This window comes from Propithecus coquereli, unplaced genomic scaffold (assembly GCF_000956105.1).
Source record: "Propithecus coquereli isolate 6110/MARCELLA unplaced genomic scaffold, Pcoq_1.0 Scaffold409, whole genome shotgun sequence".
Classification (NCBI taxonomy): Eukaryota; Metazoa; Chordata; class Mammalia; order Primates; family Indriidae; genus Propithecus; species Propithecus coquereli.
Window position 1 is genome coordinate 115,550 of NW_012149830.1, and position 24,865 is coordinate 140,414.

At 52.8% G+C, this 24,865-nt stretch overlaps 1 protein-coding gene across 1 annotated transcript in view; it reads left to right on the forward strand.

Annotated features, from left to right (window-relative positions):
- Nucleotides 1-24,865, forward strand: part of RPH3AL (rabphilin 3A-like (without C2 domains)) — a 135,146-nt gene that overhangs the window by 40,840 nt on the left and 69,441 nt on the right. Inside the window, 1 exon segment of the mRNA XM_012653008.1 lies at nucleotides 15,763-15,849. Coding sequence (XP_012508462.1) covers nucleotides 15,763-15,849 — 87 coding nt within the window.

The following is a 24,865-nucleotide window of genomic DNA, read 5'->3' on the forward strand; positions in this document are numbered from 1 at the left end:
GCCCCTGCCACCTGAGCCCCGCAGCTCTTTTCCCCGGGTCTGGTCAACGTTGACAGAGCGCGGGCAGCAGGAAGCGTCACTGGCAAATCTGTTTAGCGGCCGTTACCAGGAGCGGTAATTTTGTGCAGCCTCTTGTCCTCTGTTGTGGTAAATAACAGATAATGACATTTCCAGTCCGGCCCGGCGCTGCACACCTTGCTGGTCGCAGGCTGCCGCCCTCCGGGAGGCCTGCGGTTCTTCATTGCTCCCTAGTGGCCCCCGTGCCTCCTGCTGCGACATTTCCCTACAGCTGTTTGCTACTGGCTGACCTCACCGTGGGGTGGATTCAGCCTGTCCTGCTCCCCTTCACGACGGCACCGGGGCAGCTCCCCTGCTGGCCGGGGGCCGGTCTGTCTCCCTTCAGCCTTGACCTCAAATCTGAGAGTGAGGCCTTTGTCACCAGAGGCTTCTTGGGGATTCTTTAGCCTTGGTCCTTCCAAACTCCTTCCTTACCCTCGTCATCCTGCCTTCTGTGGGAGGGAGGCTGCCCCCAGGTTACAGAGGGAGAAGCTGAGGCCACGAGGGGTGATGATCTGCCAGGCTTTCCGGAGACCCTCTTGCCCAGGAGGCTCAGACAGGAGTGTAGGTTGGGTTCTCCAGGGAGTGAGGCCTGAGCACCCGGGTTCCTGGCCCAGGGGACGGGCTGCTGTGCCACGGCAGGGCCCCCGACTGTGCCGGAGTCTCATTTGCTTTCCAGCCCATTCTCTGCTCCTCTGTTTGTTCATTTTGCTCAAATGTGGCTCTCGTCAAGTTGCTCTCTCCCCTCTCCCAAAGTCTTTAGTGGCTCCCTACTGCCTACAGCATAAGCTCTAAAATGCCTCCGCATGATATCCAGGGCCTCGGTCCATTCCCTGGCTGCAACCTGCTCACTTTAGCAGCATGAATGAAACACCCAGCTGGGAGGTCCAAGGCCCAAGGGGCAGGCCGACTCTGCCTGGCCCTGACCTGCCATCACTCCCTTTGGGGCTCTGTTCCTGCACGTCACCAGGGGCCCTGGGTGGCCATTAGTGCTCTTGTTCTTAGAATGTTAAGAAGTCCAGGGTGTTTGTCTAGTCTGCTGTGTTTTTCAAATAAAAAATCAGTTACGGTATTTACTGTGTCGCAGGCACTGGAGAGAGCGCGGAAGGGAGAGGGTATTTTCACGTAGACTGACTGACCTCTGGCAAGTCAGGGAGGTCAGTGCTCTACCCCGGGACGGGGGGCTATGGAGGGGCGCAAATGCCCACAGCGAGTTGGTGGGGCAGGGCTGGGGGTGTGCGCAGTCTCCTGCCTTTGGCCGAGGGTCTGTGCTGACCTGGTTTCTGGCAGACCCTGGCCTGGCCTTCCGCAGTCACCCCGAGCCTCCCCCACTCCTCACTCTGTTCTCGTGTGTGTCGGGCCCCTGGCTGTCTGGTGTCCAGCTGGGCCCCGGTTGTGCTCTGGGTCCCTCCTGCCTCTCCCAGGTCCTGGCCCCAGTGTGGCCCCTCTTCCCCTTTCTCCTCCTAAGCTCCCATTCCACCATCTCCATCCCTGTGTCTCCTTCAGCCTAAAGCCCCTCCTGCCCCAGCTCTCCGCTTGCCTCCCCAAGACTTCTAGAAAGTAGAGCTGAGCTGCTGCTCTGCCTGCACCCCCACTGCCGCCCGACTCCCTGCCCTTAGCAACCTCTGCCTGCCCCCAGGGAGGCAGGGCCTTCCCCACGGTCTGCCCTTGGCCACCTCAGTATCAAAGGCTTACTGACTACAAGGCCTCTCCACTCCCCTTGAGTTCCGAAGCTCCAGCCAACCCGTGTGCGGTGCCTGCCTCTTCAGTGTCTGTCTTCCTGACCCTCTCCCAAGCTCCAGTCCTGTGTGTGTCAGCTGTCGCTGGACAGCTCTTCTGGGGCAGTCCACAGACCCGCCAGTATCATTGCCCACCCCGCCCCTCTGCTCACGCAACCTCCATCCATCGTGTTGGCTGGACTGGTGGCCTCAGATGACCCTGGAGTCCTCCTTTCTTTCCCTCACCTCCCATACCCAACTAGGAGTTGGAATTCCATAGGCATCTGGGAATGTTCCAGAAAAAGAGCCTCTGCTAAGCCAGAGGGCAGACTGGCTGGAAGAGTGACTGAATCCATAGTCTCAGCAAAAGCCCTTTTTCTGAAACCCAGGTTGGATCATGTCCCTCCCTGTCTTAAAAGATACCACAGGCCTCAGATGTCTAGGGAATTCCAAGCCCGCAGCACCTCGCACTTGTCACTCAGCACCCCCTCCTTTCCTAGCCACCTGGGTACCAGGTTCCTGCTAAACGCAGGGGATTTAAATATGAACAATGATGTCCCTTTTCTCAGAGGTGTCATAGTCTTCGTGGGGGCCCAGTCACGGGGCAGACAGTTTCCACATGATGCAATCTGTGCTGCTCTAGAAGCGTCAGCTCATCATGGGAACACGTGGGAGGGAGTGACCAGTGCTTCCTGGGAGGAAATCAAGGAAGGTGGTCACGGAGGAGACATCGCAGTTGTTCCTGAAGGATACGTAGAAGTTTGCAGGGCCCGAGGCACAGCCTGGGCAAGAGCACAGAGGCAGGGAGGCAGCCAGAGGGCTGGGAGCAGACAGTGAGTGGGGGCGGCAGGGGGCCTGGGAGGAAGGTTCTCGTGTCTGTGCCTGTGTCTGTGTGCGTGCACGTCGTTTTCTTGCCTCTCTGCCGTCGGCCTGTGAGCCTCGCTGTCCCCTCTGGCTGGTCCAGGGCCTGTAGGAGCAAGGGCTTAGGAAGTGTCTGCCAAATGCCCTTGACCTCGTTAGCCCTGGCCTGTGGCTAACGTTGCCGTCCACCAAGTTCTAGGAGATGGGATGCTGGAGGGGTGACCTCGGCTCCTGCCTCGCCCTCCCAGGGAGATTTTAAGCTCTCCAAAACCACGGGGCTGTGACCTCCGTGTCTTTGAGGTCAGGCCCTAAAAATGTAGAAAAAAGCCAACCAAAGTGCATTTTCCTGTTCTCACACAGTCACGCAATCCAGCACCCTCTGTGACCTCTGGTTTCTCCCCACCAGCCGCCAGTCAGTGCCGCGCAGCCTCTCCAGCGGGGGGTCCTCCCAGTCGGTTCAGAGGCTACGTACAAGGAGGTCGCGTCAGGTTCCACAGCTCGGTCCCACAAGACTGTCCCCCCACTTCACGTGCCAGTCACCAGTCCAGGCCTCCAGAACTTCTGACCAACTGGCTGTAAGTCAGGGTCCCCACAACCCGCTCCTCGAGTTGCGTCAATTTGCTAGGGCAGCCACAGAACTCAGGGAGTCACATACTTAGGTTTACTCATTTATTCCAAAGGCTATTAAAAGCACACAGGTGAACACCAGATGGAAGAGATGCGTAGGGCAAGGTACGTTGGGCAGGGGGGATCACAGAGCTTTCCTGCCCTTTCCCCACCCTCTGGTAACCTCCTGTTTGGCTGTCTGGGAGCTCTCCAAACCCTGTCCTTTCGGGTTTTTATGGAAGCTTCCTTATGTAACTGATTCAGTCATTGGTCATCAACTCAACCTTCAGCCCCTTTTCCCTCCCTGGAGGTTGGGGGGTGGGGCTGAAAGTCTAACCCCGCCTTGGTCTTTCCTCTGACCAGCCCCGTCCTCAAGTCGTGTCACTAACGTACAGAAGACACTCTTACCAGCTCCGGGATTCCAAGGGTTTTAGGAGCTATGCATCAGGAAACCAGATGAAAACCCAGCGTGTATTTCACCACATCACAGCCCGCAGACTGGTCGGATGCCCTGGAACTGCAGAGTCTCTGAGTGGGACCTGCTCGGCCAAGCTCCTTAGCTGCCCTTCCCAGGCGAGGCTTCCGGCAGCCCCCCAGGAGGGAGGCTCATTTGCAGCCACTGGCTCAGGGGCTGCCGAGAGAGGGCGTTTTCATGATGCAGATGCAGGGATGAAAACCAGAATGATCCTCTAACAGAGCCTGGGCCGGGCGACTACCAGGCAGCAGGTACTTCACTTGCCTGTGAGAAATCGTCCGTGGGAGGCCCCTGCCCAGGGCTTCTGGAAAGCAGGGGTTGGTTATGCAACCAGGGCGGGGCAGGGGGAGGCCAGAGCTGGCTCTGTCTGGGCTTTCCTTTCCTTGTTCACGCTCCTGGCATGGCCGACGCCCATCCGTAGAGAGGGCTGCCATTTAGCTTCAAGGGACCTGTACCCCACTGTCCCTAGGACAGCTCTATCCACTTGCTTCTCCCTGGCTCCCTCAGAACCAGTGACTTCCATTTTCTGGGCCCAGCAAGCATCCTTTGCAATAAGCGTAGAGGTCACAGAGCACGTGGATGAGAGACCAGATTGGGAGTGGGATCCCAGGCCAGCCCTCTACTTACTACCCTGTGTGACCCTGGACAAATGACCTAGGCTGTCTGTGCCTCAGTTCTGTCCTTGTTAAATGCCTAATTTGTGTAAAGCACGCCTACCGTGTCCAGCACGAAGCATGCATTATGTAAGCGCTATTATTAATATGGACCTGGGTCTCAATCCCGGCTCTGCCGCCTTCTCGTTATGTGATGTTCGCCCAGCAACCCGCTGTCTCTGGGCCTTCGATTCCTCATCCGTGGTGTTCAGATCATAAAGCCTCACTCACGGGGCTGTTGTGAAAGTCAACAAGATTAAATGCGATAATGATGATCTGTGCTGCGCGCTGAGCATGGTGCCAGGCATGGAGTAAGTGTTCAATAAATGGGGGCTATTATCGTTATTATGAGTTGTAACTCTAAGTAACCACGCGGCGGGGAGCAGGATTGATGCGAGCCGGTTTCCTCCAGCAGCTTGGCCTTCCCCTGCCCTCCCTCCCTCCCTGCTTGGCAGCCATTCCGAACGGCAAGGGAGAGGCGTTGGAGAGCTGCCGGCTGCCGTGTGCCCGTGGTGGTCCTGGGAGAGGACAGCCTGAGAGTGGGTCACCCGGTGATTCGGGTGGAGCCACGTGGACCCGTGGCCGGGCTCAGCTGTGGCTCAGGCCCTGTCAGTTCCAGCAGCCCAGGTGGGCAGGTAGGGCACAGAACCAACAGGTTTCTGCCTTTGGGGATGGAAGGAAGTGATGAGGGCGGCAGGATTCTAGTCCCAGAAGGATTTGTCAGAGCCAGGCACGGTGGGGCCGTGTGAGTTTAGAGCTGGTGGAAAGGTTGACACCAGTCACGGAACTCCACCCACCCCTTGGCAGGGTGTCTCAGTGATGGGGCCGTGCCTGCGGGGACATACCAGGTCGGGGGGATCTGGGCAGGGCTGTGTCCAAGAACCCCGATAGGACTGTCCTCGGGAGTGACAAGTACTTCTGCATGTTGATTTCTCATCCTCACTCATTTGCCCTCACACAAGGCCCCACGAGACCCAGGCTTGTCCCCTTTGATGTTTGAAAGGGATGATTCTGGATTCCCCGGAGCAGCCTCCTGCCTGGGCTCCTGTTCCTTCTCCTTCAGGGCTTTCGAGCAGCGTTGAGTAACATTTGGAAACACAGTCTCCCTTTTCATAAACGTGGACACCTTCCACGCTCTTTCTTCGTGCTATTTGAAATTGCAAAATCATATTGTGTGTTTGAAAAAAAGTGAACCTAATATTGAATATCCCAGCCTTAGACCCCAAGGGTTCTGGGGCCACCTCGCCCTGGGAGGAGAGGGACCCGGGTGGAGTCACAGGCTGGTGGCTGTGGCAGGACATTAACAGAAACAAGCACATGAGGGACTCACTAGGCCCCTGGGCTGACCTCCTGGCCCTTACCTGAGATGGAGCCAGCTCCAGCCCTGTGGGGACAACTCCTCTCTCCCTTCCATATTTATGTGCCTAATTCCCTTCTGCTCACGCCTTTCTGCGTAAATGCTTTTCAGTCTTGGTCAGACTTAACGCTCTGTCCGTTCAAGCCGGCACTTGTAAGCCCCTTCACCCCAGCAGCCGTGCCTTCAGCACTTCCTGACACCACACTGGGCACATACCTGGCCCCCACCATGGGATCCTCAAACGCCTATTGAATGACTGAATTCCTTGGACCAAGCACCATGTCTCATGCTTCCCCTTTTGATTGTACGTTATCGGGTTGCTGGTTTTTAAAAGCTCTCCTCTCACCTTCTGACTGAGTTAACACCTGTCCACCCCTCTGCCTAAGCTCTCGTTGAAGCCACTGCTGCCTCCACTGTGTTCCTGTCACCCACGCTGGGTACACCCCGCCCCATGGAGACGGCCCAGATCTCCTCTGTTCCCCACATCCTGCTGTAGAAGAGGCAAGAACCTGGGACGCAGCAGCCTCCCGGGCTGCGAGGGGGCCGAGGTTAACCAGGGCCAGGAAGAGTTAACGGGTTGGGTAGGTGGGGTGCGTCCTCACTGCCCACCCTGCCCGCAGCCAGCCTGGCGGCTCCATCTTGCTGAGTATCCTGATTTCCTTGCGTCTGACACCAGCACAGCAAGGCCGGAGCGCAGAAATGATCCAAAGCCACAGCCAAGTCATGATTTCTTATTACGTGCTCTGTGAATGTTAATAATCAGGAGCTGATGCTGTTGCCTTTTTTAACCCTCCCCTCCGCTCAGGACGCGGCGGTAACGACTGTACATGAGCGGCAGGCGGAGGGAGGAGGTGTTTTGGAAGCTAAGCCTGAAATCAGCAGGAAATGATGGTGCTTTTTTTCAACTGGGAGAGGCGGCTGGGGGGTGGCACAGACCTGGGGTTCGCAGGTGGTCCCCAAGCAGTGCCAGAGGCTCCTCTGATGGAGGCAAAGGGCCTGCTCAGTGGTGGTGGTGTGGCCTTCTGGAAGCCCGGGTGAAGAGAGGCGGTGCGGCCCTGCGTGGCTGCTCCCCCAGGAGCCAGGATGGAGGAGGGCTGGAGGCTCCTGCGAGGGCATCGGGGTGGGGAGCACAGGGAGATGTGTCTTCCTTCTGAAATGTTCCTCCAGTCCCTTCTGCTTCTGTCCCAGACCAAGCAGCAGGTGGCTGACGTTAAGGCTGTGCCTCTTTGGCCCTCTTTGTGACTGGGTATTAGCGGGAGGTCAGGGCAAGGTCCAGAACTCCGCCTGTCCTCAGCCCTGTTGGCCGTGTCCTATGAATGGGGACAAGGGCCTGGCCGTGCCCTCTGCTGCTTGAGACTTGACCTCATTTTTCGTTCTAGAGGAGCCCAGGGCACGAGCCCTGCCTTAACTCGGGGCAGGGAGGGTGAAGTTGGGTCGAGGCAGGAGGCTGAGGGCTTGGGAGAGCATCCTGGCCAGGCAGCCCGCCTGACTGGGGCATCTGGGCCCAGATGTGAGGCTCCGGAAGAACGGGGTCCGAATTCCATTTCCCGGTGTCAAGTTATCTCACCTCAAGCCTCAGATCCCTCGTTTATAAACCGGGGACAGTAATACCCTCCTCACAGGGCCGTAGTGAAAATTAAATACGATTCTACATAAAACAGCCAGCTCGATGCCTGGTGTAGCATGAGTGCCCGATGAAGTGTATAAATATTTATAATTATGTATATCAATATCTGAACTATGTATATTTAAAGTCGTTTGGCAGCAGGGCCTGGGTGCCGGATACTCATCTATGGCAGCGAGGCTCTTTCCGGCCCCCGCCTGCATCTCCGATGACGTCTGGGGGGCCGAGCAGGGATGAACCTCTGACCAGAGGGTTCGGTGACCCAGGAACACCATCTGGGACCCAGGCTTGACTACGTTTGAGCCACAGTCGACCAATAAGTCTCGTCTCCTGCCTGTCTGTGCAGATGCTTCCAGCTTCTTTAATCCATCCTCACCCGCAAAAAACCCAGATTTGGTCAAAAAATAAAGTTGAGGGCGAGTGATTTCCCGAAGCCTTTAGCATAGGCTTCCTTTAAATAGGAATTCTGCTTATCCATTTAAAATAGATTTTGACTTAGCGCAGTTTGATTTACATTTTGGCTGATACCCTCCTAGATAGTTTTCTGCATATATATAGGCTTCTAACCAGATATAGGCACATTTACATATTTGTGTGGTGGAGTATCATACTATGCAGACTGTTGATAACATGCTTTTTTTTTACTTAACGATTTATGCTGAATATCGCTCCGTACAGCCTCGTCATTACTTTTGTCAATTTTTCTGTTTACATCATCATTTTTATTGCTGCATAGCTTTTTGTAAAACACAACAACACTTTTCCTTGACAACTTGGTTTCGAGCACCAGGAGCACATTACGTGGCATGAAACGCACTCTTCTCGCAGCTTTGTGCGTGCACTGAGGTTATTCTCTGCCCTGCTTTGCCGGGGCGGGCCGACGGCCCCTCTGCAAACATCCTCTGCAGCATGGCTCGTGACGAGAAACCATCTCACTTGCAAACCTCAGTTCGTTGGAACTCTCAGGAAAGTAATTTTCAAGATAAGTTTTGCTAGTTTATCAACTCCTTGTTTGGAACACTTGAGGACAAAGGGGCATGTCTTCTTCATCCTCAGACTTCCTGGAACAATGCCTCACATACAGTATTGAATAAATTAAATAAGTTTGTGGATCGAAGCACCAAATATTTAAATTAACCATCTTCAGCATTCATTTCTGCAGCGCAGTGTACGTTTCTCAGGCCTCCTCGTACAGAGCACTTGAAGGCAATACCTTTTTTGGTTGGGTGAGCGTCGTGCACATCATTTTCTGTGTGATAAATGATGACACTGTGATGCCCTCAGGGCCCACAGAGGTGTGTATGGCTGTTCGCCTGGTGACTAAATGACCCCAGACCACTGTCCCTGTGAGACGGTGGCATCTGCTTTCAAAGCTGTTTCATTCCCTCCCCCTACTCACCAAGCCCCGTCCCGTCTTCTAATCGGTGGCAGCTTGGGACCCACCACAGAGCTTGGTGGGACTCTGCGTGAAACGGGTCAGGGGCTCACAGTGAGGACTCGAAGGCCAGCCTGGGGGTAAAGTGCCTGAGCTTTGGCGCACGTGGCCCCGCAGACCTTCTCACTGTGCTTTCTGACTCTTGTCTGTGGTCTGGGAAGGGGACACAGTGGGCTGGGGGGCTCCAGGGAGTTGAGGCATAACCATAGTGGCCTGAATTATGAGGATGATGAGGAAGGCACCTGATCAGGCCTTGGAACAAGTCTGCACATGTAGGTGGCCTGCAGCATCACCCTGGGGAAGCAGGCGGGAGCTCTGTGTGGAGCGTGGGGTAAACATCCCTGCTCCTCACTCTTGGTAAAGGATTCCTGGTGTCATTTCCTCTGCGGCCAGCCAGCCTGGGTTCATGCCCCGTACCCTGAGAGATTCATGAGAATGAGGACCCCCTGGCCAGCAGCTCCAGCTCCCCTGGACACTCCATCCCACAAATGGCTCTCCCTGGTGTGACCTTCCGTCATCCCGCAGGTCAGCATCACTCAGAGTGGACATGGGTGGACCCTGCCTCATGCTGCTGAGGGAATGTGTCATATCTCTGTGCGTCTTGTCTCCCCAGCAGATTGGCATATTCCAGGAGAGATCATGTCTTGCCTTTTCAATGATAATATTAAAAGGAGCTCCTGCTGAGCGAGGTGGCTCACGCCTGTAATCGTAGCACCCTGGGAGGCCGAGGCGGGAGGATCGCTTGAGCTCAGGAGTTCAAGACCAGCCTGAGCAAGAGCGAGACCCTGTCTCTACCACAAATAGAAAAAATTAGCCAGGCGTGGTGGTACTTGCCTGTAGTCCCAGCTATTCAGGAGGCTGAGGCAGGAGGATCGCTTGGGCCCAGGAGTTTGAGGTTGCTGTGACCTAGGCTGATGCCACTGCACTCTACCCAGGGTGACAGAGCAAGACTCTGTTTCAAAAAAAACAACAAAAAAGTAGCTCCCATTTGTACATTCGTTTATTCTGCAAATAGTCATCGTGCCAGACACTGGGAACAGGAAAGTGAACAGAAACAGATGTGGCCTCTGCCCTCAGGGAGCTGACAGCCCAGTGGGGGAAGTGACAGTAGTTCCACAGCCACACAACTGAGGGCAAAATCACAACCTGGACAGTGGAGGAGAGGCAAGAGTTCGTTATGGAAGCTCTGGGTAAGAAGTCAAGAAGACTTCCTTGAAGAAGCGGTGCTTCTGCTGAGGTCTAAGGGATGCACAGGTTAATGAGATGGTGTGGCCAAGTGCATCCCAGAGAGAGGGGGCAACACGTGCAAAGGTCCTGTGGCAGAAGGACCAGGGACTGAAGGAAGGCCAATGTGGCTGGAGCTCGGAATGGGGAGCAAGGTGGTGGAGCAAGGGGAGACGTGTGAGCTGAGGCTGGCCAGGAGTAGGTCCAGCCTGAACAGGCATCACACACCATGGGAGCGGAGATGGTCTTCATCTGAGAGCTGCCGGAAGCCTCTGAAAGCTTTTAAGCTGGCAAGGATGGGAGAAGTGACATAATTAGATTTGCATCTTGAAAAGATCAGTCTGGGGGCGTGTTGGGAACCAACTGGAGGGTAGCCAAGGTAGGGGTGGGGAGACCTGCTGTGTGGCCTTGGTGCAGGCCAGGCATAGGCGGTGGCCTGTGGATGGTGGGGGAGGGGCAATTGACAGATTGGAGAGAGATTTTGAGTTCTTGGGTGTAGATCATTTGGGTGTGAGTGAGGGACAGCCAGGCTCAAGGATGATTGCTGAGTTTTGGCCTGTACAACTGACAAGTTGTCACTGAGACAGACATGCCAGCAAAGGACTGAGGTTGTTGTCTGCTTAACCTTTTATTGTGCTAACCACCTTCATGAGTCATCTCTCTTGATCCTCCCATCTGTGGCCTAGGTCTGCCATTAGCACCCATTTGCAGGTGAGGAAATGAGGCTCAGATCAAGTCCAAGGTTGCCTCTAAATGGCACACTCTGCTCTCTCCTGCCCCAAGGCCTGTGTCCTGCAGGTGAATTCCTAGGGCATCCCCTCCTCTGTGTTCTGAGGGGTGAGATATACATTTGCAAAAGAAATACACAGAGGGACTGAAGCAGGAGTGAGGAGGGAGGACGTGTGGTCTCAAGGCCTAGAGTTTTATCTCTTTGCTCTGAGTCAAGGCCAGAAGCTGGTCTCAGTGTGTTTAACGCTCAGACACAGTTCCAGGCTGCAAGATGCATGAGGCAGCCAAGCCCGGAAAGCCAGTACTCACTTGCCCAGGGCAGATCTGCTCAAAGGAAGCCCATCTTGGGCAGGGAAGCAAGTGGCCACCCCTGGGCCCAGGGACTGTCCTTGACACAGATTGTGAAGTTTTCTGTTTGCACCAAGTTGTTGTAGAAGCTGGCTCATGGGCTTTTTTTTCTTAATACCACCTGTTTAATTTTCTGTATTGGAACCTGGGAACAGAGACCAAGTCCATAAGGGGAGAGGCTCGTTATTCTCTTATTGATCTGAGACTTAATAGAGCAGCAGTTATGTATTATTTGAACTGGAGCATGTTATCTTTCTGCGGCCCTAGCCTCTTAGGAGTGCGTCCTGCCCCCTGCCAGCCGGAGACGCTGCAGGCATGTAAAGGTGACCGAGAGATGGCAGACCTGACCGCGGCTGCCACCGGTGGTGGCTGGGAGCCTGAAAACAGGGCTGTGCGCGGGGCAGCCCTCGCTGCCCCCTTCTCTGCCTGAGGTGGAATGGGGGTGTTTTTCTCTCCACCCGGCCAGCCACGCGGTTTCGGCGCACTCTCTCCTAGCGCCTTTCCTTGCCCCCAGCAGCATAGATGTTTAATCAGTCAGACGATACGTATCGTGGGCTTGTGCACGCTCATCCTTCAAAACTCCGCTTAACTGCCACTCCTGCCGCTCAGCAAGCTCCCCCTCAGCCTTGGCAGGGTGACTCTTTGCGAGCGTTTAGTGCATCGCTGGCTGCGCCGTGGGGCCTGGCCCTGCCCTGTGCCTCTGTGTCCTGCCAACACAGGGCTGTGCTCCGCATGGGCACTCAGCAGGTGATGGCCTGTGGATCAGGAAATCAGAGGGCGGGTGGCAGTTGATGGACTGGGACACGTCCGTCTGACCAGTTGGAAGCGGGAGCTGTGGAGGGGCGTCGGGAGCAAGCAGTTGGTGCAGATCGAGAGTCCTGAGTGCCAAGAGACAGAGGGCGGGGTCCTCCGGCTTGGCACCACCCAGCAGAACTTCCCGTGATGACAAAATGTTTTGTTTTTGTGCTGTCCCATACAGTAGCCACCAGGCGCATGTGGCAGTGGAGCACCTGAAATGTGCTCAGTGTGGCTGAGGAACTGAGGTTTTCGTTTTATTTAATTGTAATTAATTTCAATGTAAATAGCCACCTGTGGCTGGCGGTTGCCGTGTTCAACAGTGTGTGTCTAGAGGAGAGTCGCGCAAGGTTGGAGAACAGGGTCGGGGGGTTGTCACCGATAGTAACGGTGAGTGGCATTTATTGAGTGCATGTTGTGCGCTGGTTGCTTTTATGTGTATCTCAGTTAATCCTCAAAACAACCCTAGGGGATAAATTCTATTATCCCATTTCACAGATGAGAACATCTGAAGCTTAGGCTTTGAGCAGCTTCCCCAAGGACCCACTGAGGCCTGCTGCGCGCAAAGCCTGTGCCCTGGCACCATGCCGCCCCACCGCTGGCAGTGCCGGATGGTGCGAGCAGAGTGCCCGGGAGGATTGAGGGTGCTAAGTGACTCCAGGGTTGAGAGAGGCAATGAGAGGCACCCATATCTAGGGGTCCCGTCCTGGGGAGGGGGTGCTGCTATGAACTGAATGTATCCCCTCAAATCCCTGTGTTGAAGCCCTCCCCCCAGTGTGATGATGTTTGGAGGTGGGGCCTTTGGGAGGTAATTAGGGTTAGGTGAGTTCATGTGGGTGGAGCCCCCATGATGGGTTTGATGCCCTCAGAAGAAGAAGAAGAGACTAGAGCTCTCTCTGTCCACCACGTGAAGATACAGCAAGAAGGCTGCCATCTGCAGACCAGGAAGAGGGTTTTCACCAGAACCCAGCCATGCTGGCCCCTGATCTGGGACTTCAGGCCCCCAGAACTGTGAGAAATAAGCATCTATTGTTTAAGCCACGCAGTCTACGATATTTCATCATGGCTGCCTGAGCTGATTATGACAGGGGCAGAGACTGCCCTGTGTCCCCTTTGCTGCGCATGTAAGGGAGGGCGGCCACCTGAGAGGCCAGGTTGTGGGGACACCTGCGGGGTGTCAGTGGGGAGGCCCCTGGGCCTGGGCTTCCTGCCTACAGCTGGAAACTTCTGTCCTCCCTCCTGAGAGATGGCACAGAGGGCAGAGACAGACTCCCCAGCCCGAGCGGCTGCTCCTAGAACCGGGGTCAGGGAGCTGGTGAGCATGTGCCAGCTGCACCCATATCCCAGCAAAGCCTTGTTCCAGGGTCAGCCCGTGTTACCTCCTCTGTTCATTCATCTGGGAGCCGTCAGCCACATCTGCAGGGACCTGCCTGAGTGGAACCAGCTTCATAGCCGTGGGACCAGCCTGACACCTGGGCAGTCTGCCACATCTCTGAGCTTCCACTTCTTCCTCTGTACAACAGGGATCGTGATACCCGCCTCCTTCGTGCTTTGCGGCCAGGGCTGTGTGCCTGGTGCACGTAACTGCTCAGTAAATGGTCATCACTGCTGTTTCAGTCCCTCCTCGTTCCCGGCACCATTGTCTCCGTCAACAGCCTTGGGAGGGACAGAACACTCTGTGTGTTTGCAGGGTGGGTTGTACTTAAGCCCCGTGAGTGTGTAAAGAGTGCGGGAGGAAAAACTCCCTCTCCAGGAGGCCACACTCATCCGCACGTGCACCATATACAGATCGGAGAGTGGGAATTAGCAAGGCAAGTGGAGCCAGCTGGCTTCGGTGCCTCCTTCCTTTCCCCTTTCCCCAGGGAGGAGAGCCCCTGGGTAAAGGGACCCTGTCCTAGAGGTAGAAGGATTGGGGTGGAACGTGGGAGGGCTGGAGAGAGGTAGCTCTTGCGGAGAAGGGGAGAGATCCCAGACCGTGTCAGGGATGGTGGCTCACATCCACGGAGACTGGCTGATGGTCCCTGGCAAAGATCCAAACCCAAGATTGGCGCAGAAGTGGCCAAGTGCCCCGCCCTCCTTTCAAGGGACCATGAGAGCTTGGAGCCTAGCAGTGAACAGTGTGGACAGCACCCAGGGGACCCTCCGCAGATGTACAGGACCACCAAAGACCCCAAACCTGGGGCCTTCAGAAGAGCCAGGGAGGGGCCTCTATCGTGGCTGGGACCTGGGATGGAATTTATTGCCAGCCCAGAGGGGCAGGAGCTTGGAGCGGATTACATTTCATTTGGAGAAATAAAAGAAAGTGACATTTCTCATACCTGAGCGTTGGGTGGTAGCAAATCCATCTCCCCCCAGACGGCCCCAATGTATCATAGCTTCCTTTCCCGGAGAGCTGGCTCCGCCCGCTCCTGCAGCACTGAGCTCAGCCACCCAATCAGGCCAGTGACGACATGCTTTGAGAAGCCAAGTCGGTGACATTTCCCTCTCCATAGAGAGGTGTGCTCCTTGCTCAGTTGGCAGCCTGCAGAAAAGGCCAAGCAGCAGATCTAGCCTTCCCTCGGTAGGGGACTGGAGAGAGCCCCCACCCTCATGGGGACCGGGTGGCTTCCATGTGGCAGAAAGATTGATGAGCTGGAGCAACAGTCCTCCGAGGAGGAGTTGCCAGAGATCGCTGAATCATACTCTGCCTGAGTTAGCCCGGAGCCAGTCTCAGCCCCAACAAATCCACCTCTGCCTCCCAGCGTGTTTCTTTCGGCCTTTCCCACCTCTGCTTGTTGCTATGCATTTAGGGGAAGCAAAATAAGTAGTCTTGCATCACATAAGGACGTTTTGGTCAACAGCAGACTATGTATATGGTGCTAGTTCCAGAAGATTATACTGTATTTTTACTGTGCCTTTTCTAAGTTTAGATACACAGACATTTACCACTGCCTTACAACTACCTACGGCATTCAGCACAGTAGCGTGCTGTGCAGGTTTGCAGCCCGGGAGCAATCGGCTGTAGCACCTAGCCTAGGTGTGCAGCAGGCTGTGCCATCTGGTCTGCGTGAGACTCTGTGACATTCACCCGATGACGAAATCACCTAATGATGCAATTCTCAGAACGCATCCCCATTGTTAAGCAACACATGACTGACTGTATTTAGACATTACGAGTTTAAACAACTCTGTAGAAGGAAAAACACTGTAGAATCTAGGTTCTGATTATTTCTGTGTCCAGAGAAAATGATAAAACGGCTCTAGAGTCAGACCTGAATCCAGGACATACTTGCTGTGTGAACTTGGGCAAATTCTCAGACTCCTCCAAGCCCCAGGGTCCTCACCTGTGAAACAGGCCTAAAGCTTCCATGTGCTAGGATTGTTCAGTGGGACTTGGCACAAAGTAGGTGCTCAGGTAGTCACTAGCAACCTATCAGGCACATAGGTGAGTTTTTTTGTATGATCATATACAGATGTATGTTTTCTTTGTTGAATGGCATTATTTCCTGCCCACACACCCAGTTAGTGCCACAACCTGCTACGTAAAGGCCACACCGCATTCTGTCGTGTTTGCCTGGATCTTCCCTGGTGTTGGGCGTTTGAGTGGTTTCTAGTTCTTTGCTATTAAAAATGATGCAGCCGTGAGTATCGGCGAGCGTGTTGATTAACTGTGGAGGGAATGTTTATCGCAGAGATCCATGGATGGGGCACAGCCGTGGTACCCAAAACCAGCTAAGGACTTGCAGGCTCTCTGTGTCTTCTGGGTGATCTGCCCTTCCAGCGTGAAGCAAGAGCCATCCCCTTGGAAGATACCAAAGTGTCCCTTGGTTAGAGTTGTCCCAGCCCCTTCACTGAGAGGAAGTGGCTGAAATATTCACGACCCGTGTCCTCTCTCTTGTAGAAAGTCTGCACCAAATGTGGGATCGAGGCCTGCCCTGGCCAGAAGCGGCCCCTGTGGCTGTGTAAGATCTGCAGCGAGCAGAGAGAGGTAGGGTGTCCGCGGCGGCGGGGCGGGGTGGGCTGGGTAGGGCTGGCATACGGGGAGTGGATGGTTGGCCGCTGGGAGGGGCTTCTCTGGAGGTCAAGAAGGGACTGCCCAGGGCGTCCAGGGAGGCGCGTGGGGTGGGACAAGCTGCTGGCTTGCCCATCTCCCTAGTGCAGGGGTGGCAGTGGGCCATGGCTCTGTACCCAGGGGCCCTGTGGTTTCAGTGTGCAGCCCCTCGCACGGTGAGTGTGTGTGCACATGGCATCTGGTGGGGGACTATTACAGTGGTAGTGGCAGCTACCCCAGGTTGAGCGTCTGCTGTGTGCCTGGCACTGTGCTAAGTCCCTTACGACTTAGCAGTCCCCAAGCCTTTTGGCACCAGGGACCAGCTTCATGGAAGACAACTTTTCCACGGGGATAGGATGGTTTGGGGAAGATTCAAGTGCATTACATTTATTACACTTGCAGCCGCTCCCCGGTGCTCACCTGACAGGAGGCAGAGCTCAGGCGTGATGCGAGTGATTCACAGAAGACAGTTTTTCGGGGGGAAGGGGGAGCATGGGGGAGGGGAGAGGGCGGCGGAGCTCTGCAGCCTGGTCCCTAACAGCACCAGGTTAGGTTGGGGACCACAGCCAACCATTTCATCCTTGCACAACCCGTAGGTGGGTGCTATTCTTGGCCCCTTTTCCTGGTGGGGAGACAGAGACACGAGGTTACGTAACTTGCGAGCGCCGGGCCAGTTAGTGGGGGAGCTGGAGATCGAGCGCAGCCGTGGTCTGCGCGAGGGTGCCACCCCCAGCGTCCCTTCCGGTGCTGAGGTTCCAGCCCCATTTTAGGGGAGGAAGTCAAGACTCGGCAAGGGCTCTGCGGCAGCTGGGGGTGGGGACGGCTAGGACATCTCCTGACCCCAAGCCCCGGGCTCTCCCCATGGTACCAGGTCGGAGTGGAGCTGAAACGCAGCAGCCGCTGCTGGGAAGGGCCAGGCGGGCGGGGGCGGAATGAGCCCCTGCTTTCCCAGATTCCTGTCGGTTTGTTGGTTTTTTAATCTTGCTTGGCCCTGGGTAGGTGCTTTTAATCTGAGGATCCATAAAACCTCTTCAGTTCTAGAAAGTTCTCATAACATCCTTGAATGTTGCTGCCCTGCCGTTCTCTCTCTCCTCTCTGGAAATCCCTCTGGATACGTTTTGGAGCCTCGCAACCACCCTCCACAGCTCCCAGCTGCCCTTGCCTGTTTATTTCTTTGTCTTTCTGCCCTACTCTCGGGGTAAATTCTTCAGTTCTGCTTCCCAAGTCACCCAGTCTCTCCATGGGACCGTCCCCCACCTGTTGGATTTGTAGGTTGTCTCGGGGCTAGTTTTCCTCGGTGTTTTGGAATTGCAGTTTGTGTGCTCATCTAGGGCGGGAGTCCATGTCTCTCTCTTTGCCACCCTGCTCTCCTCGCCTAGTGGTTTTGTGGCTGCCTCCACCTAGGTCCTGGGTCCCTGGGTTCATGGTGAGCTGCTTGTCCACAGCGACAGTGGGGTTATCCCCACAGCCAGGCATTGCAGCCCCGGCAGCCTGGCCCAGGCCCCGCTGTGTGTGCCACTGCCGGCGTCCTCTCCTCTGAACTCGCTTTCTTCAGTTCCCTCTAGTCTCGGTTTTCAGCCTCCTTTCCCAGGTGGGAAACCCACTCACCATCCCCATTTCAGTGACTCAGCTCTCGGCCCCCACCTCCCCAGGGACACTTTTAGTCCCCGTGCCCTGGAGGACCAGTCTCCCAGCTGCAGCCACCTGTGTCTGAACCCAGAGCTCAGCAGACTGTGCCTTCAGCCCTCAAAATAGTAAATATTTCGAGTTTCTGATCCATTGAGATATATATCTTGTTTTGGAGCACAGACAAGTTTGCTTGTTGCTTTTAAAATATTTTCATCTATTATTGCTGTGTCTTTGGAACAGGGAAGGCCACAGGCAGGGCCTCACGGTATAAACTAGTGTGCTGTCTTACCTGGAAGTCCCTGATTCCTCATCCCGAGATGGGGATGGTAATACCTACTTCATGGAGTTCCTGTGAGAATTCAGCAAGAATGTTAAAGTGTACCAAATGTCTGGCACAGAGTAGGTGCTCCATAAATATTAATATTCGAGGCGTCCCTTCCTCCCCAGCCAGAAGTTTCCCCTTTGAACTTGAAGTCCTTCCAGTCTTTGGGGGCTCCCTTTTAGGATGCAGATATCGGCAGGGCACAGTGGCTCATGCTTGTAATGATAGCACTTTGGGAGGCTGAGGCAGGAGGATCGCTAGAGGCCAGAGTTCAAGACCAGCCTGGCTAACATAGTGAGACCCCGTCTCTTCAAAAATAATTTTAAAAATTAGCTGAGTGTGGTGGCGCCCACTTGTAGACCCAGCTACTCAGGAGGCTGAGGCAGGAGGATCCCTTGAGCCAGGAGTTCAAGGCTGCAGTGAGCTATGATGATGCTACTGTACCCCAGCCTGGGCAACAGAGTGAGACTCTGTCTCAAAGAAATAAAAATGATGCAGATATCTAGGAGAGAGGAAATTTCTTAAAACCTTATCTTCTTGGGAGACACAGCAGACTGACATGATGGTTGCAGCTGAGCTGTGGGAGGGCCGAGATGAAGGAGCTGTCAAGGAAAAGAAGATGGATGGAAGGAAAGACGAATTTAGCAAACTTACTGATTTAGCGGAGGGCAGCTGAGGCCGCTGCCCCGTCCAGCCTCACCACGAGTCACCCTCACACTCCTTAGTAGTCCTGAGCTACCACACGGGGAGGGACGCCCACCAGCCCGCCCTAATCTCCGGCACACTCCAGTGCCCAGAAAAGTCTGAAATAGCTTAGATAAATTTTCTTATCTTTCCTAAGGCCAAGAATATGAGGCTGTGCATTATGCTATCACTTTGTCCTTGAATTTTTAGAGGCCAATAAAACTTTGCAAGATCAAGAACGTTCCCTCTCTGCAGCACCAGGCCCATGGCAGACATCTAGTAGGCCCAGGTGGGGCCGCGAACGTGCACATGGTGTGTGGTCTGGGTGCCTGTGGGTGCCAGACCCGTGTGCTGGATTTTCCCGTCTGCTTTGGGGTAGGAGAAGGCCGGGGTAATCGGTTTCCAAATGCCTTTTTTCTTAGGAAAATATCTAATCGTAATGAAGAGAGCTAAATAGAAAGGGCATTTAAAATGTCAGATTTTAAGCTGGGTCTGAGTCTGTGATAAAAATGTGGAGTTCCATCCTGCGGCAAAAGCCAAATCCTAATGGAAGAGCTTGGATTTTCTGATGGGAACTCTGGTACCTTTCTGCCCAAGCGCTCTTATCTTCTTTCGTTTTGGTGCTTCACTGTCCTTGTCTCTGGCTGTAATTATAAGTATTTTTTTCTGGAATGAGTCAAATGCTGCTTAAATGTTCCTGGGGCCGTCAGGTCGGCGTGGCTGCCTGTTTTATGCACTTTCACTGTGCAGCAGTGTGAGCCTGAGCCCCTCTGCCCTTGAGGAGCTTGCGGTCTGATGCATTTGTTCATTTAGGCATTCAACACGTGTTTATGGAGCACCTTCTCTGTGCCAGGCAAATCGGCTCTTCCAGTGGGAGAGGGAGAAACAGACACAGTAAATTCTGCCGTGTCACAGAAGCAGTGCTGGGAACAGTGGTTGCTCCTTTAGTAGTTGCCCCTTTATATAGGGATCAGGGAGGGGCTCACTGATAAAATGACCTTGGAGCAGAGATCTGAAGCACACTATATGGCTATGTGGAGGGAAAGCATTCCAAGTAGGGGTACAGCAAGTGCAAAGGCCCTGAGGCAGGTGTGTGCTTGGTGGAGTTGAGGCACAGCATGGAGACCAGTATGACTGGGGTTGGTGTTGGGAAGAGTAGGTCAGAGATGTGGTGGGAGGTCAGATTGTGTTGGTCCTTGGAGACCGTTGTAAGGACTTTGGCTTTTATACTCACAAAATGTGGGAGCTTTTGGAGGGTCTTGAGTAGAGCAGAGACATGATCTGACTTTTCACTCTTTTAAAGGATACTCTGCTGTGTTATGAATATATTGTAGACTATACTACCAGAGCCAGTAGCATAGTGTTTTATTTTCCTTATTTGATATTGCCCAGCTAAGTTCTTATCTGTTATTACTGTTAGAAGTTTTCATTTTTTGGCTTGGCATGGTAGCTCATGCATGTAGTCTCAGCACTGTGGGAACCCGAGGCAGGAGGTTTACTTGAGGCCGGGAGTTCAAGACCAGCTGGGCAACACAGTGAGACCTTGTCTCTACCAAAAAAAAAGAAAGAAAGAGTTTTCATTTTAAAAAACATTATATACATTTTACTCCTTTCTGGTTATAAAATTAATATGGATCATTGAGGAACATTTACAATGTTTAGAAAAGCATAAAAAAATACATACCCCCCCCCCTCGCAAAATCCAGAATCTTACTACCCAGGGATAACCACTGTTAACATTTTGGCATATTTACTTCCAGTATTTTTTCTGTGTCTTTTTTTTTATTTTTGAAACTATGTTTTAAAATTAAGCTCATATCATAAGTATTTCCCAATGTAATCAAGAACTCTTTATAAACATTCTCAGTGATAGATAACCTGTCATATGGATATTCCAATTTAGGATATCTAAATTGTTTCCATTTTTTTCTCTTATTAATAACTGTGTACATAGTTCTTTGTCTACATTTTAGATTACGTCCTTAAGATAGATTCCTAGAAGAAAAAAATAAACATCAGTGTTTATTTTCTTGTAGACCCTTGAGTTCTATTTTTACTTATCTCATAATTAGCTGATGTATAATTTTATGCAGTTTTTAGAAAGGGCACATAGATGGCATATTTTCGGAGTCCTTTGCTATCTGACAGTTGTTGTCTTTATGTAAAAAAGACAACTCGATTGATAATGCATTTGATCATAATCTTCCCCACCCACAATTCTGTGGATTTTACCCCTGTTGTCTGTCAACCATATGAAAAAAAGAACCACCATGACAGAGAAGGCAAAGGTAGCAGCTGGGAGGACTGGTACCCAGGGAACGAGAGATGATAGTGAAACTGCGAAAGATAATTTATTTATAAATAAGTTCTTTTAAAAATATTCATTAAAAGATAGAAGGAATAAAAACCAAATTGAACAAATAGGACCTCTGGGAAAAGTACAAGCACGTCTGAAGAAGAAGCGAAGGAGCCATTTTTACTTCTAAACACGAGTGATGTTACTAATGAATTTTAAAACTCAGTCGAACTATACTTTAGTCATTTCTTAGAGCAACGAACCTTGTCATTCCCATTAACAGCCACAGATGTTTCCTTATCATTTGCTTCTTACTGATTATGTTTTACTTTCTGATTCCTGGTTGGCGCCCCCAACTCTCTCATCCCCGCTTTCCTCTGTACCAACTGGCGATGTTCTTGTGACCACACAAAACTGCCGCGTTTACCTAACTAGCTGCTTGCCTTTTTAGACTAGCTGCTTACGTAAGTGTTCCGTTTCCCAACTCTGGACACTCCCCGTCCGCTCCATCCCCTCTGTCAACTGGCACACTCTTTAGTCACTTGCCTGGTTTCCTTGCCGGCGAATTATAAACTCTGACATGTGTTCAAGGTCTAAAGAAACGAGGGGAGCGGAAGAGCCCTCAGTGACGGTCAAACAGCGCGTCAGGCCCACGTGAAGAGCCCCAAGAGGAACACGAACTAGAAGGCAGTTTCGAGGATGCAGCGTAGGTGACAAGTGGTTGAAGCCCCTGAAGTCAGGGCAGGATGGGCAGATCGAACGCACACCACAAAGTAGTTTTAAAGGCAAAAGCAGAGACGTGGGGGAGAAGTCTGAAGCCAGAGTTAAAAATGCTTTTATTCTCCTTTAAATAACTTGTTGGATTTTTTTATATTTGGAAATTTAAGATTTTGTCTGGATATGCCCAGGTCATTTCCACTGATTTTTGTCAGGAACAAACATATCTGGATCTTTGACTCGGGAAAGCTTTGCGGTTATGTTTTTGCTTATCGCTTTGACGTGACTGCTCTGGTTTCCTCTTGGGAGCACTTACTAATGCGAAGGTTGCATTCCCATTCTCTGTCTTCTGTACCCATCATCTTCAGACAAGACATTTTCAACCCCTTTCATTTTTCCCTCCATTCTGGAAAACTGTAAAGCTTTTCTTCTACACCACTGGTTGGGGGAGGGGGAGGTCTGACTTAGTTGGTTTCCAGGGTTTTGCCGTGGTGCGTGTGCATGTACAGGTAGCCTAAGTAGAAAAGAGTCTTCAAAAGCATTTGTGTACAGTTTAAAGAATTGTCATAAAACAGATACCCACTCAACACCATCGAAGCCGAGAAATAGATCAGTATCACACCACAAAAGCCTTCATGCTTAGTTTGCCTGTGTTTGAATGCGGCATAAATGTATATTTTGCTGTTCATTTCTTCTCTTATTCAACATCATGGTTTTGAGATTGATGCATGTTGAGGCATGTGGCTGCATTTGTTCCTGTCACTGCTGTCTGTATCCCATTGTAATGAATACGCCCCTACCTGCTTATCCATCCTGCCACTGATGACCACTGCGGTCATTCTCAGTGCCTTTGCTATTATGAATAATTTTGCCGTAAACATTCACGTCTCCTGGAGCACATGTACAAGAGTTTCTCCAGATTTTACACCTAAAGGAGTTTCTGTTGGGCTGTGGGCTGTGCCCATGTTCAGCTGTGTTAGGTAATTTCCAGTCGTTTTCCAAAGTACTTGTACCAATTGGTGCTCCCACGAGCATAGATGAGAGCTTCCACTGTCTACGCGGTCACTTCTGCTCTTTCCTCTCTGGTTTCCCTGCCGTGCTCCATCATGTCCCCCATTCTGCCCATTTTCTTCTTTTGGCTTTCTGTTTTATAGAAGGCCAGTCTTCATCTTTCTAAGACACCAAACACTTGTCTAATTTTTTGCTGAACTGTAGCCTGCCACATTCACCTGAACTAAACACTCTGGAGGTTTCCCCTTCGTGAGGGTCTTCAGAATGACATATGCCCTCCTCAGCTCCATGGCAGATTCTCCCCGTCCCCAATTTTCTTCCTATTTGTCCACCTTCAAATGTGGATGAAGAGCTCTGCACATCCCAGTGTCGCTCCAGAGGCAATCTCTCATAGCCCTTTTGCTTTGGGATTTTACCTGTGACCGCTGCCACACAGCAGAGGCACCTTTGACTCTCCTGTGACCTGGCCCTCGAAGGCCATCACAACCTGGGAGAACATGAAGGACTGCAGCCCCCGGTTTGTGCGTTTTGTGCCGTTTCTGTGGCCTTCCCCACCTCTCCATGCTGAGCCTTGCTTAAAGAAATACACCTTCCCGGCCGGGCGCGGTGGCTCACGCCTGTAATCCTAGCTCTCTGGGAGGCCGAGGCGGGCAGATTGTTTGAGCTCAGGAGTTCGAAACCAGCCTGAGCAAGAGCGAGACCCCGTCTCTACTAAAATTAGAAAGAAATTAATTGGACAACTAAAAATATATAGAAAAAATTAGCTGGGCATGGTGGCGCATGCCTGTAGTCCCAGCTACTCGGGAGGCTGAGGCAGGAGGATCGCTTGAGCCCAGGAGTTTGAGGTTGCTGTGAGCTAGGCTGACACCACAGCCTCTAGCCTGGGCAACACAGTGAGACTCTGTCTCAAAAAAAAAAAAAAACAAAGAAATACACCTTCCCGGATGCAGCTCACGTCGCCAGCCTGGCTATATTCTGGAAGTCATATCTTGCAGGGATGACAACAGAGTTGGAAGAGGGAGATTGGCCTCTGTGTGGCATGAGAACCTGCAGCCCTGCCGTGCCAGGAAGGCTGCCCAGGTGGCTCCAGACCCTGCCCCAACCCCTGCCAAGGCCCGGGGTCGGGGTAGGGGCCACAACACACTTTCCACACCGTCCACTCGCCTGCCGTCGGGGGCAGCCTGGCTGTAGGCTGACAGGTCCCCCCGTGCTGTGGTTTCGCAGTTTCTTTTTTCACGTGCTTTCATGCGCACGCTAGTTGGGGTTGGACAGCACTGTACCGAGGCCTTCTAAACACACCATGATGCAAACGGAAATTCATGGCATTTATTGTTTAGCCTTTAATCCTATCCACTTAAAACAAACAAACAAACAAAACAAAACCAGAGTGACTCACTCAAAGTTATACTGTAATCACTGGAAAAGTTAATTGGACTCTAGATTCTTCAAGATTCTAGGCCTCATTCTTCCAGCCTCTCAAACGTCCCTTTGGCACAAGAAGGCTGCTTTGAGGATGCAGGCGCTATCTGAGGGGGATGGGCTGCAGAGGGAGGAAGGCCAATTTGTAAGTAATTGAAAGCTGATTAATACAATTAGAGCGTTCTTCTCTGTTAGGCCTTTGCTTTGCATTCCTGGTTTCCTAGCATCCTGATTGTACCCAGCAGAGGCCCGGCTGCAGCCAACCCTCACTGTGTCTCCCGCAGTGTTTCGCATATAAAGGTGCTCAGGAAATGTTTGTTAATTGAAAGGGAAATTTGCAAAGAAATGTCCTTGTTCTTACCACTTTAGAATATTTTCCCAGCAGGGCACTTTTGATTGCCTTGAAGTGTTGTCACAGGGGACCCTTGCTGGGACCACAGCTGGGGCCCCACAGCAGCACCCACTCATAGAGGTGAGGGAGTCTCTATTTCCTGCTCCTGGCCCCTTTCTCCTGGTTGTTGATTGACTGAAAGAGGAATTTGTGAAATGGAAAAGTGGCTTCACGGGGTGGTCTTTAAATCATCTCCAACCCACCCAGGCTGTGGAGGTGACCAGTAAGTAGCCCAGTTGGGATCTTCCAACTGGGAGAGTCTTCTTCAGTCTGGGCCCCAGGCCTGCAGAGGGTCAGGAGAATCAGGCACTCTCTCCCTCCCCAGCCAACCTCTGGTGGGAACTGGCCGTGCCAGTGGAGCCCGAGCCCAGCATCCTTGTGGCACCTGCCTCCAGGCGGGCGGCCTGTGCTCACAGCAAGCTGCCATCTGTTTCTCCACGCTGGTCCTCTCCTGGTGCTGCTGTTACTTGCAGTTTGGATTTTT